The 13971-nt window shown below is 33.1% G+C and overlaps 1 protein-coding gene and 2 long non-coding RNA genes across 3 annotated transcripts; all 3 read left to right on the top strand.

The window, feature by feature from the left end:
• Window positions 1-543: 543 nt before the first annotated feature.
• Window positions 544-2571, top strand: LOC138326181 (cell death abnormality protein 1-like). Its single transcript, XM_069272310.1, has 5 exons — window positions 544-652; window positions 793-927; window positions 1254-1385; window positions 2133-2179; window positions 2467-2571. The coding sequence occupies exons 1-5, from the start codon at window positions 619-621 to the stop codon at window positions 2569-2571; spliced, it is 453 nt and encodes a 150-aa protein (XP_069128411.1). The 5' UTR covers window positions 544-618.
• A 678-nt stretch (window positions 2572-3249) lies between these two features.
• Window positions 3250-3986, top strand: LOC138324875 (uncharacterized). Its single transcript, XR_011208693.1, has 2 exons — window positions 3250-3306; window positions 3518-3986. It is a non-coding gene; the product is annotated as an uncharacterized lncRNA (long non-coding RNA).
• A 4709-nt stretch (window positions 3987-8695) lies between these two features.
• LOC138324874 (uncharacterized) lies at window positions 8696-9816 on the top strand. The gene is made up of 3 exons (XR_011208692.1): window positions 8696-8832; window positions 9169-9303; window positions 9671-9816. It is a non-coding gene; the product is annotated as an uncharacterized lncRNA (long non-coding RNA).
• The last annotated feature ends 4155 nt before the right edge of the window (window positions 9817-13971 follow it).

The raw sequence follows: 13971 nt of genomic DNA, 5'->3' as shown, positions 1-13971 counted from the left end.
AAATGAAAGTCAGATGTAACTACTGACTCTACACTGTAGATAATTGGACATTCGGCTAAAACTGTACACATACTTGCCATTGTGATATTACTAATTGTGACGTAGAACGGGTGACTGGGGTATTTTTATAGGGATCAACCAACTAAATAAAAAAAGACCTTCGAAATGGCCCCTGTGTATACAAGATTGAGCCCAGGATAGAATTTTAACCCGTCCGCTGATTGGCTGGGGCTAATTATGAATTTCAAAAGTAAAAATGTTTTCTGACAGTAATATATTCCTTGATAACCATAATATCAATTTGGAAATTCATATTGAGATTTAGGTTCAAAATATCACATTTTGATAATGCAGTTAGAATTTCCGGATATTTTAGTGCAAAATGCGCCTGATTTCAATAAAGCTAACCCTGGTTGGAGTATTGAAGGATGGGAGGACCCATAGACATTTGTTTTTCGGTTATTCTCAGCAATATTGTCCTGAATTGACGCACATACTTGTTTATATCAAAAACAGCCTGCAACTACCACACTATTCGGACGAGACTGTAACCAGACCTGCCATTGTGCTAACTCTGACTGTGACAGGAGGATTGGTAAATGTAAAGTACCAGGATGTATGGAAGGATGGATAGGACGCACATGTAGTCAAGGTAACGTTTTTTTTGTAATATAAGAAATGAAATTGGTTTATTCCAATATATCGATTATTGAGCATAAGAAAGACGATACATTTAAAAGTGTTTGTGTGCTGTATTTTTTAGAACTGTGAAACAAAATATTTTACTTGAAGGATGTCAAACTGGATTGTTTGGACCAGGATGTTCAGAAGAGTGTCACTGTAGAATCCCCGGTTGCAATCATATAAATGGAGCATGTATTACTATGGGATGTGAAGCGGGCTGGTCAGGCCAAGCTTGTAACCAACGTAAGTTCGATATTTATATAGTATATATATATGATAGGTATGCGCACCATAATTAAATTCACATACTATACAAGTCAACAAGTGTGATTAACTAGCTGTCCTCGTGAATAGACCTGTTACAAAGTAATTGATAAAATACTTTAAATATTGCTACTATTCAAAAATGGAAACAGAAAAGAAATAGCATGAATATTTTTCGTAACAACATAGAAATTTACAAAACATAATTTTGATATCTAATCTTGTTTAGCTCTATCATCAAATACAACTCCTTAACTTTGTTCTTAGTGATATATATGTCATAATGTCCTTTTTATGCAATATAGCCTGTACCAACCACACATTCGGACGAGACTGTAACCAGACCTGTCATTGTGCTAACTCTGACTGTGACGGGAGGACTGGGGTATGTAAAGTACCCGGATGTTTGGGGTGGATTGGAAACTCTTGTAGTCAAGGTAAGGTAATAATAAGTGTAACCTATGAACATATGTGTTGTTGACAATATTGAAATATTCTACTATGTATGTGTGCTTGATACATTTTACCAATTTTGATATACAAACTATTGCATGACGCCTAAAAATATGAAAATCTATTGCATTTCCAGCAGGCGTTTTAACATGCTTTATAATACATTCACATTAATATATAGTTTCGTGACCATGATGATTAAATAAAATTGCAGATAGAAGGAGATTATATCGATCTAAAGTCTTGGATCTATAGCATTTTTAAAAAACGAAAGAAACAGAATAAATTGTACTTACTATATGTAGAGAAACTGTCGCCATGCAAAATACCCAACGCCTCAATTGATGAGTGGGATGTTTCCTCTTAACATTACTAGATGTTGGTAACCATGCATGATCCTCTATCATTACCAACGCTTTTGTTTCCTTTTTATGATTAAATGTATTTACATTGGTACATACTTTTGACGATACTACGTCAATAATTGTACATATAATCCGTCCAAGTCAAATGTCAACATGTAAGTTGACATACAGATTTTGAAATCTTTTGAAGTTCTCACATCACAGTCACCATTATGACTGGTGATGTTTCTTTATAAATAGATCTATGATTTACTAATAACAAGAGCAGTCATAGTTGTTTTTAAACTATAAACCCCCCTATTTTTCGTAAAATTAAATCGACTTAAATAAGTTCAAATATACGTTATTGTCAATATTCATTAACAGCACAGAAACAGCCAGGAGCCACAACAAAGATCAGTCATGGTGAAGAAGTAAGTACAAATTTTCAAATACAATATGTGTTTCAAGGTCCACATTTCAGTTCATTTATCTGAGGTATATATCATATAAGTACAATTATAATATTAACGGTTATATTCAAGATTATATATACTTGATCCTTACAAATGAATGTATGCTGGATATAAATACTTGGTGGTAAATGTGGGTCAAAGAAGTGTCTGTATAGCAAATATATTCTTCTCATTTTGTTCGTTTGTTTCTTAAATGCTTATTTATGAAGATAATGTTACATTTCTTTATCTTTTATTGGCTTCAGCAAACAACCCACACACAATGCACCACCGGATACGCCGTGGTTGGCAGCCTTCTTGCTGTCTCCATCAGTTGTAATATAGGATTAATCGTATACTGCCTGAGGTAAGTACATAATTTTATTATCATAGTGCATTGCATGACATATATCGTTTGGGAGAATACATTAAATAATACCGAAATATTTAAATCAATTGATAGTTCTACTGAATTAGCTATTGATATTTATTAGGAACAGATGACATTGGTGTTAAGTTGTTTTCAATCATTTGCTGCACTTTGAATTGGCTCGTTTTCTGTAAATACCATATCTTACCATAGCCATGAACAACATATTTTGATATTAAAATTGATACATAAAGAATAATCATTAAAAAAGAAAGTTTTAAATATAAAAATAAACCCAAAAGTTATTTTAAATGCAGTGAAATATGTTTTTGTTTATGATATTGTACCATGAATATTTGTTTATCCGTATTATATACATTTTGTTCCTCTGGTAGGGATCCATTTTGTTTTTTCATTAGTACTTTTTAGTTGATTTATAAGTCTGCATTTTTTTTTCATTTTGACATTTGATTGTATTATCTCTATTTATACTCCTTTATTTTCTTTTTCACTTTTGTTAGAAACAGTAATAACAAAAACTCTGTTTTCAAATTGTTGTATTACTAAGCTTTCTATCAGGGCATATTTATTTATTCTCATTCACCCTTTCTCGGTTAGGTATTTTCAAATATTTATAGCGCTGAATTAAATACATGTTTATATTTATCAAATATATTTTAGAATGCGCGCAGAGGGAATCGAACTCCACCACCTTCCTCTGAATTACATGCGTATCGTAAGTTCATCTTCCCATTTACACTGTACTAATTTAAAGGGATTGAAGAAAGTTATTAAATCGAATTTTGAGTCTGTATATTTTTAAGTTTGGTCTCAGTCCCATATTGTACAATTTAAAAGTAAACTTTAATGGTAATTTTTTTCTATAACAGACAATACATGCAGTAGAGTTCATTGTTCATTATTAACTGACGTTAATTTATTTCCAGACATGCCAAACCACGACGGCAATTATGACGGATTGGATTCAACAAAAATAGACACTACACGTAATGTTTATGATACTATTGGTAGACAGGGTGATTGAAATATGTGTTAGTGAATGAGTATATCAATTTTGTATACATGTTGTCATAAACCTGTGCTGGGGATAGCATGAAGGTTATATTAATTAGTTAAGTTTTTGTCCAGTTGAATTAATCTTTAAATGGGTGTTAATTTGCAGTTTATAAAACAAATAAATTGACACCATCCGTTTAAGAGATGCTGCAAAGATGAACAAAAGATATGGACAAAATAACTTGTTTTTAAAATAACTTTTTCTGTATGGATCAACTACATCAATTTAACGAATAAAATAAAATGACGGTTAATGATGGAGAAATAAATCATAAATATTACTACATAAATTCATTTCCCTGAACGCTCATTAAAAATGATTTGGTTTTTCTATATACTTTTTCCATTTTCGAGTTTTTTTGGAAAACATGTATACACACAAAATATTTACGATGTCTCGTAATTGGATAATACGGAATTGAAAGTAGACTGTAGTTCTATTTACGTCTGCAGTGCTATTTCAGCCAGTTTATACGTTATACGTTAGAAATTAAAAGCTTTGCGCGATTAGGCATTTAATTTATCATTGACTCTGAGCTTATATAGGCTGATTGTTTTTCAACCCTATGGAATATTTATACTAAATTGGATGTAAACAGCGAAATGAATTTCTTCCGGGGTGGGGGTAGCTGTTCATACAGAAATGTACATATTGGAGTATAAACTGCTGTTGATGTAAAAAGGTTAACATTGTGTATATCGCAGTGGTGTATTTTTAATATTTGTATTATTCATTTGATTTCTCCTGTAGACTGTTGATATATTTATTTTTCGCTGACACTTTTATATTGAATCTAATTGTTATCCTTTTCTAATATCTCATTTAGAACGTTAATGAGAAGATATTTTTGCTGTTAATTTTTTTTATCACATAATCTGCCTGATATCCAGTGTTTTCGCCCGTGTAATATTTTTGCATATGTCACTAGGGTATTTATGACCTGGATCGATTTTCATTGGCTAGAATTTCATTATGACGTGAGAACAGAAACAATAAATTGACGTAATGAAAAATGAGGTGACGTCAGTGTTTCGAGGACGGCGGGACAAAATTGCGGCCACTGCTGGGTTTTTTGCAATGTATTTTGACGTAGCATTTTTCAAGATGCAGGTTGCTGTAGTTATGTAAAAAAAACGTGTGAAATTTGTGTTCTTTTCATATGAAATGTTACGAAATGAACACTCATTTAAGGTCCTATATATTCAAATTTTGAAGTATTTTCAATTCTTATCTTTCTTCCCGCACTGATAGCTTGATACTGTGACTTTGTTTATGTCCGACCCAGTACATAAATCTATATTAATGTGTCTTATAACAGATGATCAACAGATACTGCAACAGTAGATGATACAAACTATTTCATTACTGTTCACTACTTCCAATTTATACAAGAAATAACAAATGTTTTTGTTGTTTATGAACACTTTATTCAGTATTATATGTATATTTAGTCTAGAAAATAAACGTAAAATAAAGTGAATAACTTAAAATATTGTGATTTATGAATATATCTGAAGGCAGCTGAACATTTAGCTTGGAATACCCTAATACAACTCTCAGATTATAATTCTTATATAATTAATTTTGCTTACATTGTACATAATTTATCCTTTATCTGCTGCATATCGGTATTGATAGTAGAGTTATGTCCTTTTTATATAAACCAGGATTATGGTAGTGTAAGGTGTGGACAGAGGAAGGAATTTTATTGGTCAATTTTTTCAAGTGGGTCACAAACCCTGAATATTTCCCTAGAGCCCTAAGCGCCTAATCTATTTTGAATTTGGCACACAGAAACCGTTAATTTTTAAATTCCTCCATCTGCCACACATACACAATATAATTGTTTAGCTTTTCACGTTGTTAAAAATATGGTGTTTTCTATGATAACAATACAGGCGTTATGTTCATACTTATTGAAACAAATATGATGTATATGCATTTTCTATACGTTTTCCGTCATATTGGAGTATCATTTGTTGATATATTGATAAAAACTCTGCCACCCTCAGTGTGGATGGCCTTATTAATTCAATATGGTTGGCAAGTTGTTACTTGTAAGTGTGTAGATGCATAAATACATAATACACTACTTACCTGCATACAGACTATTTTATAACTGTTTGTGGTATGGATATAAACTAATTATTTTTGGAAACGTATAATAGTAAATTATTGTTTAGGAAACTATTTTCAGTGGGTGATTTTAAGTTTCGTATGAATAAGGGGGATTAAGACATAGCAATTGTTTGAAAAAAAAATCAGAAATTTTAGCAATCAATATTGGACTAATTATTGTTATCATAATTCAACAGAAAATAAGAAAAGCTGTGCTTGATATCATGAAACATAATGTATAAATACGCCGGTGTTGTTCATGTATAAAATAGTTCCTTTCTTCATGTTGTCCATGTTACTTTACTTGTTTTGTTTTCCCTATTTTTCTGTTTTGCTATTTTCCATATTTTAAGTATAAAATTGCAATATCAATATATGTTTTTATTTGTTTGTTATTTGTTACATGTATCTTCCTATCTATGATATTCCACTAATTTATCTCTGAATATGTACATTGCAATGTGACAGTGTAATCGTATACCACAGAAGAGCCTAACCACATACGTACATTTTACTAGATAAGATCGAAGTGGTGTTAGATGTATGAATCATTCCTGTCAGGCAACGGTCTGTCATTATTTATTTCGTGAGATGTTTTGTTAAGAGTCTGATAAGATAATATTTCTTTGTACGACAAATTGTTAACACAATGTGTGAATATTGCGTGGTACAATGCATTATACACTAACATTACATTTGAATAACTTCAATCGATTAATTCATGTGTTTTTACGTCCATCCTATTGCATTATATTATGGTGTGATATGATAATTTTAAACTGTGAACTGGTATTACCAAAATGCACTTGTACATATAATATAAGTAATAACTCAATTGGTTTGGCTTAGTTTGCTTAATATCTTATACAACAGCAAAGTTTCATTTAAAAACTACGGGGGTAGTAGGAGAAAACACCAACACAAGTTCAGTATCTGGTAACAGTCTCGCGTGGGTTTGAATTACGCAACTCGGTACACCTAAAATATCCATCCATCACGGCCTCGTGGCAGCTTAAACATACAAACAATATCAATAATACATCATTAAGCGTAACCGAAAATCGATTTTAAGCCACATTTGTAACGAGGTTGATGATAGAAGTACGAGAAGAGTCAGATGCTCCAATAGAGTGCGCGTTCTCCTTTATTGTCGTCAAAACGAGAAATGCATATTTCAGGTCACAATCACAATTTAACATTGAACAAAATAAGATTTCATACAGCAAAGCAAATATTTATGAGTACATTAGACTCAGTTTCTCATAACCTATTGTAATTGTTAAAGATTTTTTATATAGCTGTAATCTGAATGTATCCCAATATATGATATGATCAAAGAAATATATTTTGTTGTTTTTGTAGATTAGCAAGGACGCTTTCGTCGTGTTGACGTTATGCCCCGAAAAGGCGAATGACAAATGTCACCAGGGTTACATATCCGCTTTAAACCCTACAGGGGTCACACCAATCCCTTCACATGTATCGCTGGTAACATTACTTGGTCCCTACATGAACATGAACATTACAGACCTTGTCTGAATTCACGCTTTTTTACTATTTTGCAAAGAGACGACAAACTAAATTTTTGCTTCAACAACATCTACAACATGAACACGTTCTATTCACGTCCTTTTGTACCTTCATAATGATTATTTATCTTTGATCTTTGATGAAAAATACAAATAATCATTGTCAATCTCTCATTCCACAAACGAAATTTAACCAACTAACATCCGTATATAACCCCGCTCTGAAAAAGACTAAACACAGCAAAACTTATTAACTGAGTGATGATTTCACATCAATTAAATAACTACTTTCAGTAGAAATTGAACTCTCTTGAAATCTGGCATACATGTCTTACGCTTCAATAGTCGATAAATATGTTGCGGCTAATATTCACCAGGATTACACGAGACCTCCTGCTTATATAAAAAAAATATTACAGCACGCATTAAATTAAAAAAATATAATTTTAAATAATTTAATCAGTCTCAACTAGAGGTCGAACACGAGACCTCCTGCTTACTAAAATACAGCCTGTACCAACCAGAAATTCGGACCGGACTGTGACCAGACCTGTCATTGTGCTAGCTCTGACTGCGACAGGAGGACCGGGATATGTAAAGTACCCGGATGTACGGAAGGATGGAAAGGACACACGTGTAGTCAAGGTAACAGTTTAAACATAATCATGAGTTTACAATATTTAGACTTCCACTACTCAGTACCTCTAATACACTTTAATAATATTGAATTAATTGATTTAGATAACTATGTTTGTTAACAAGGTTGACTGGGAATTAAATATTATAAAATATGAAATATATAGACAAAAGTTTTAACAACTCAGCATAAAGGGCTGCAGTTGGCTTAAGAAACTGATATAAGACGGAACTTAACACTAAGAACACGATTGTTTCCTTTCATGCAATTTACACTTTCATATAGGTGATCTTTATTAGTAATATGTTATATTTATATATTATATGTTATATGTTTGGTGTTTGGCTTTGAAACATGTATGGAATATTTATTTCGAAAATGATGAAAATTCAAGCCTGTACCAACCACACATTCCGACGAGACTGTACCCAGACCTGTCATTGTGCTAACTCTGACTGTGACGGGAGGACTGGGGTATGTAAAGTACCCGGATGTACGGAAGGATGGAGGGGGCAGACATGTAGCCAAGGTATGATATAGGACAGGGATATAACCAGATGAATCCTATCTGATGTCATGGTCTGTAACGTGTGTTAATGTGGTATATGTATCCATCACCAATCACACATTCGTACAAGACTGGCAATCTATTTACAGTCATCATACGTGATATCATTTTGCCGTTAATCCATTAAGTTACATTATTATAAAATACTACTCAGACCATTGATGAATTACTCGTTATCTTTTGTTTTTGATACGCAGCATGCACCAGCCACACATTCGGACGAGACTGTAACCAGACCTGTCATTGTGCTAACTCTGGCTGTGACAGGAGGACTGGGCTATGTAAAATACCCGGATGTACGGAAGGATTAACAGGAGACACGTGTGATCGAGGTATGGAAATATCAATAATGTAACAGTGGGCATTTGAATATTTGCAAAATAATGTATTGACATGCAGCTATGGGTATTTGGTGTTTACCTAACAATAAATATTGACATGGGTATAACCAGATGTATCGTACCTGGTGTCATATTCTACACTTGTCTCCCTTTGCATGGTGACCTGCACAAATCCCACGTTCGTACAAGACTGGCAAACTAGATATTACAGTCAGCATACATTATATAATTTTGCCGTTTATCCATTATGTTACATTATTATATCAAAACAATTCACTCAGAAACAATAGATGAATTAATCGTTATCTCTTGTTTTTTGTTACGCAGTATGTACCAACCACACATTCGGACGAGACTGTATCCAGAACTGTCATTGTGCTAACACTGACTGTGACAGGAGGACTGGGCTATGCAAAGTACCTGGATGTATGGAAGGATGGAAGGGGCAAGCATGTAGTCAAGGTAACAGTTTGAACATAAATCGAAGTTAACAATATTTCAAATTTCACGACTCAGTGCCTCTTATATACTTCAATAATATTGAATTACTTGATTAAGAAATAATGCGTATATATAAGGTTAACTGGGAATTTAAATATAATAAAATACCAAATATATAGCAAAAAGTTTTAATAATTCAGAATAAAATGCCGCAGTTGGCCTATGAAACTAAAATAAGACGGAACTTAACAAAAAGAAGGCGATTGTTTCCTTTCATTTAATTTACACTTTCATATAGAAAGATCTTTATTAGTAAATATATTGAATTTTATATCTTTGATGTGTGATTTTAAAAATTGGTTTTTGAATATTTACTTCAAAATTACAGCTTGTACCAACCACACATTCGGACGAGACTGTACCCACACCTGTCATTGTGTTTACTCTGACTGTGACGATAGGACTGGGGTATGTAACGTACCCGGATGTACGGAAGGATGGAGGGGACAGACCTGTGGTCAAGGTAATGATTTACCCCGGATTGATTAAGTGATTAATTCTTTGTTTTATTTATAAATACATTGTAAAACGATTTTAACACAACTGTTTCTATATTGAAAAGTAATGATATAATTTACAAATCGATTTTTCGAACTGAAAAACAAACCTAAATATGATATATATTTGCTGACGTCATTTCGGTTAGCGTAGATAGAAATGAAGCGCCGCGATATTTTTGGTACTATTTATACATTCGTTTAACTAGATGTAATGTTTTTATAACAATATGTTACTTAGAGATACCTTTAAATTTTTTTTTCAATATACGGAAGAAACTTGGAATGCATTCATGAATTGAGATAAAATAATTCGTAGAAAATATACTAAATATTATATGGCAAAATTTAGCATTGCAAACTCAAATGTGGTACATGAATTTTAATGATGTAAAACTACGACGGCCCGCAGGTAGGGCGTTATGATTGCTTTATTCCGAATTGTTGCGATGTTGAGTCGATTAACGTCAGAACTCTTTTCCTATATAAACTGCGGGGAATCAGTGATCAACATTTAAACAATGTCTTTGACTAGAATTGTACCTACTGACCCCATTGCATTATCATAAAAGGCAACTGATTTGGGATTTTAACTTTTCTATTCCGTCTAATTTAACGTTATTTTTCCTTGCGTTTAACTTGTTTAACTAAGATCTTTGACCCCATTTATTGACCAAAAGCTTAACATATGTAGTAATATGTTGTCTAACATTTGATTCCCGCTACAATTTTTAATATACTTATCAATACACAGAATGTCCTGCAGAGCACTTTGGGACCAATTGTTCCAAAGAGTGCCACTGTCAGGTTCCCGGATGTGATCACGTGACTGGAATGTGTTATCACATGGGGTATCAGCAAGGCTGGTCCGGCCATACATGCAGCGAAAGTATGTTTATAAACAATTCACATATATTTCGATCATCTGATATAAGTATGACTGGTGCCATACATGCATTTTTAAGCAAAACAGAAAAACAAAAGCATTTATACTATATCGAAAGATTGTTTTTCGTTTATAAACTAAAATATAAAGAAATCAGTTTTAAAATGTTCTCTTAGCATATTACTTGAAAAAATTGCTTGTGGATGGAGATTGATATTGTACGCATTTCGTTGATTCCGTTATCGTTATTTATGTATTTCAAAAGTATTATTTTTGTATATCCATGCTTAAAATACATAAATAATACTAGATATAATAATTTCCAGAAAATATCTGTGTATATACTAGTACACGTTTACCAAAATAACAGTGTTAACCATATACCCCATGTGCCATTATTAATTATGTGGTAATGACAGTTTAAAAAAACGTTAGCACTAAAATCTAACATAAAAATAGTGATTGTCAAAATTGAACTCAGAATTCGAAATGAAAGTATCCGAAGTCTTAGGAGCCACTCTAAACTAAGGCAAGTAAAATTTTTAAGAACTCGTTGTGTACAACCGATTCGATGACGTCACCAATGTGTGCGGACGGGGTCACGTGTCGCCCGTGAATCGGTCTCTCCAATTACAACAAGCGTACCAACCAGACGTGTTTAAATAATCGTGAGTAAACTAATTGTGTATTGCATGTATTGTATGCTAATTGTTGTTATTATTGCATGTACAAATATCCTTGTATATAGTATAACGCACTAGTTACAACATACTTTTCGTACTGTAGTACGATATGTTATGTGTGACTGTGAAGTAATGACGAAAACCTGATTGTAAGTATGATCGTTTGAAATTGTGTCTATTTTCGAGATAATTTCTATTCGTGATGCCTAATAATTATTTTTAGTAGAACATCAAATATATCGAACGTATATCTAGCTGTAAGTAATTCACTGCCACAAGTTTGCGGAATCGGCTGTTAAAACTTATAAATGTTTACATATTTTCGCGATTTCTGATACTGAAATGGCTTTAACTTAGCAAATAATATTGACTTAAACCACAAACAAATATAACTTGTAATATCTTAGTGTCTCATAAACGTAAAAAATCAATGTATTGATTGATATCCTTACAGTATATGTAGTGTGTTGTGATAAAGAGTGAATAATCAATTTTAAGTCGGTGTCAAGTATTGAAAGAGTTTCGTTACTAAACGATATTTTCGTAATCCCTTCAATTCTTTTTTGTGTATGTTATGAAATTGTGCATTATTGTTGCTATCACAGCATACTTACCAGTATCTGTCATGTCTTTCATACAAATATCCACTAGAGGGGTTTGGAGCGCGAATCGCTCAGCTCGTGATTAATCGTTATGGAAATGTGATATCCAACTTAAGAAGTATTAAATAAAAATTCAAAACAAAGCTCGTGATTAATCGTTATGGAGATGTGATATCCAACTTAAGAAGTATTAAATAAAAATTCAAAACACTAAGATATATATGCTGTGCTGTAGAATAGAATACTCTCGAATACTACTAATGGTTATGGAATTTTATACATCCGTATGATTCCGTTTAAGATTCACATTCTACTTATACGGCTGGCTTTATATGATGTTAATCGCCCGTATCTGTCGGACGCCTACGGGATCACCTTCCCGCCGGCCCCTTGGGTGATTCCGGTATGGATATGCATGTGAACAACTTCCGTCAGATCCTACATCCTTTGTTATAACACCATCCACAGCCTTACCTGGTAAATACATAAAAAAACTTCGAGCTCTGATGGGCGGGGTTGCTACGTGCAAAATTCCCTTCAAAAGTCGAGGTTGAAATTTAGGATACTAAATGATCACGGAACTTAATTTTCTCTTTTTCCTCTTAGTCACAGGAGTCACCACATTTTCGGTCAATGAATATAAAACTTTCCAAAACGGAGGATGGCAGGTAAAACAAATACATTATTACCGCGAGTGTGATAATTCATAATGACGGTTTCACTGATAACATGGTCTTCCTGGTCGATATCTATTCTATATTGTGTAATAGAGCGATTTTACTTCCTTGTAATCAGTGCTAATGATAGATCGATATGACCATAATATCATAATCAGACGAGGGTAAAGCGACCAACTACTTAACATGGATAACATATATAACATATTTATTGTGGCATGTTTATTGCTATATTCTGTTAGCTGTTCAAGTAAGTAATATATCTGTGTTTATATTTTTAAAATATCATTATCTCAATTTCATAATGTTTTGTGGAATCATTTTATCTCGCATCATTTTCAAATTACATACTCATTACCTCTTTGCAATAATCAGCATGCGAGTTTATATAACACTTTCATCATGATGCACTATTCAAGATGGCCGCTACGCCCTCTGATTGGTTGGTACTACTGATTACCCTGGTATGGTTCTAAAAATTGACTAATCTGGCAACAACAGTGTTTGGTCAAACATTTGTGACCCCTAATGGAATATAACAGAAGGTTTAGATCTATACATTCTGATTGGTCGATTCTATTTTCTTCTTTTATGACTACTACATAGTGTATACTAATTGACCAAACCAAGACAGTGAAGGTGTTTCTGCTATCTCTCGCAATATCTACTCTGGTTATTCTTCTTCTTGCTCTTTTTCCGCATGAAAAAAAATCCCATGAATCCCATGTGGTGACAGGTACTGACCGCTCGACTGTGGTTTTTCTCTGGGTACTCCGGCTTTCCTCCACCAACAAACTTGGCACGTCCTTTCATGACCCTGGCTGTTAATAGAATGTTAAAATAAACAAACAAAACAAAAAGCTTTCATTTAACACATTTTAAGAAAAAAACAACAAACAAATTCAAGCCTATATCAAAAATGCATCATGCAGTTTAATCAATTAGTGTCGTGTTTTTATTTATTAAGAAGATTTAGCTTTACGCAAAACCGCAACACAAAGTTCAACATATCAAAATTATGACGCCGGTCGAGCAGTTGATGGAATACCGACGGCCAGTTTAGAATCCGGACACTGTTCCCACTCAGGTCCTGGTCGGCACCAGGCTTGGTGGAAGGTAGACCTAGGACAGATGTACCGGATACAGATGATCAACATCACGTACAGACATTACAGTAAGTTGTATACCACAACATCCCTGTATTATCGTTAACATCAAATGCATGTGATATTTAGATTAAATTTGATACATTGGATTTTGAATATATAGATACGATAAACATAT

The sequence above is a fragment of the Argopecten irradians genome, chromosome 6, assembly GCF_041381155.1.
Source record: "Argopecten irradians isolate NY chromosome 6, Ai_NY, whole genome shotgun sequence".
Classification (NCBI taxonomy): Eukaryota; Metazoa; Mollusca; class Bivalvia; order Pectinida; family Pectinidae; genus Argopecten; species Argopecten irradians.
Note: the sequence above shows the minus strand (reverse complement) of the source record. Positions and strands in the feature narration are given on the sequence as shown.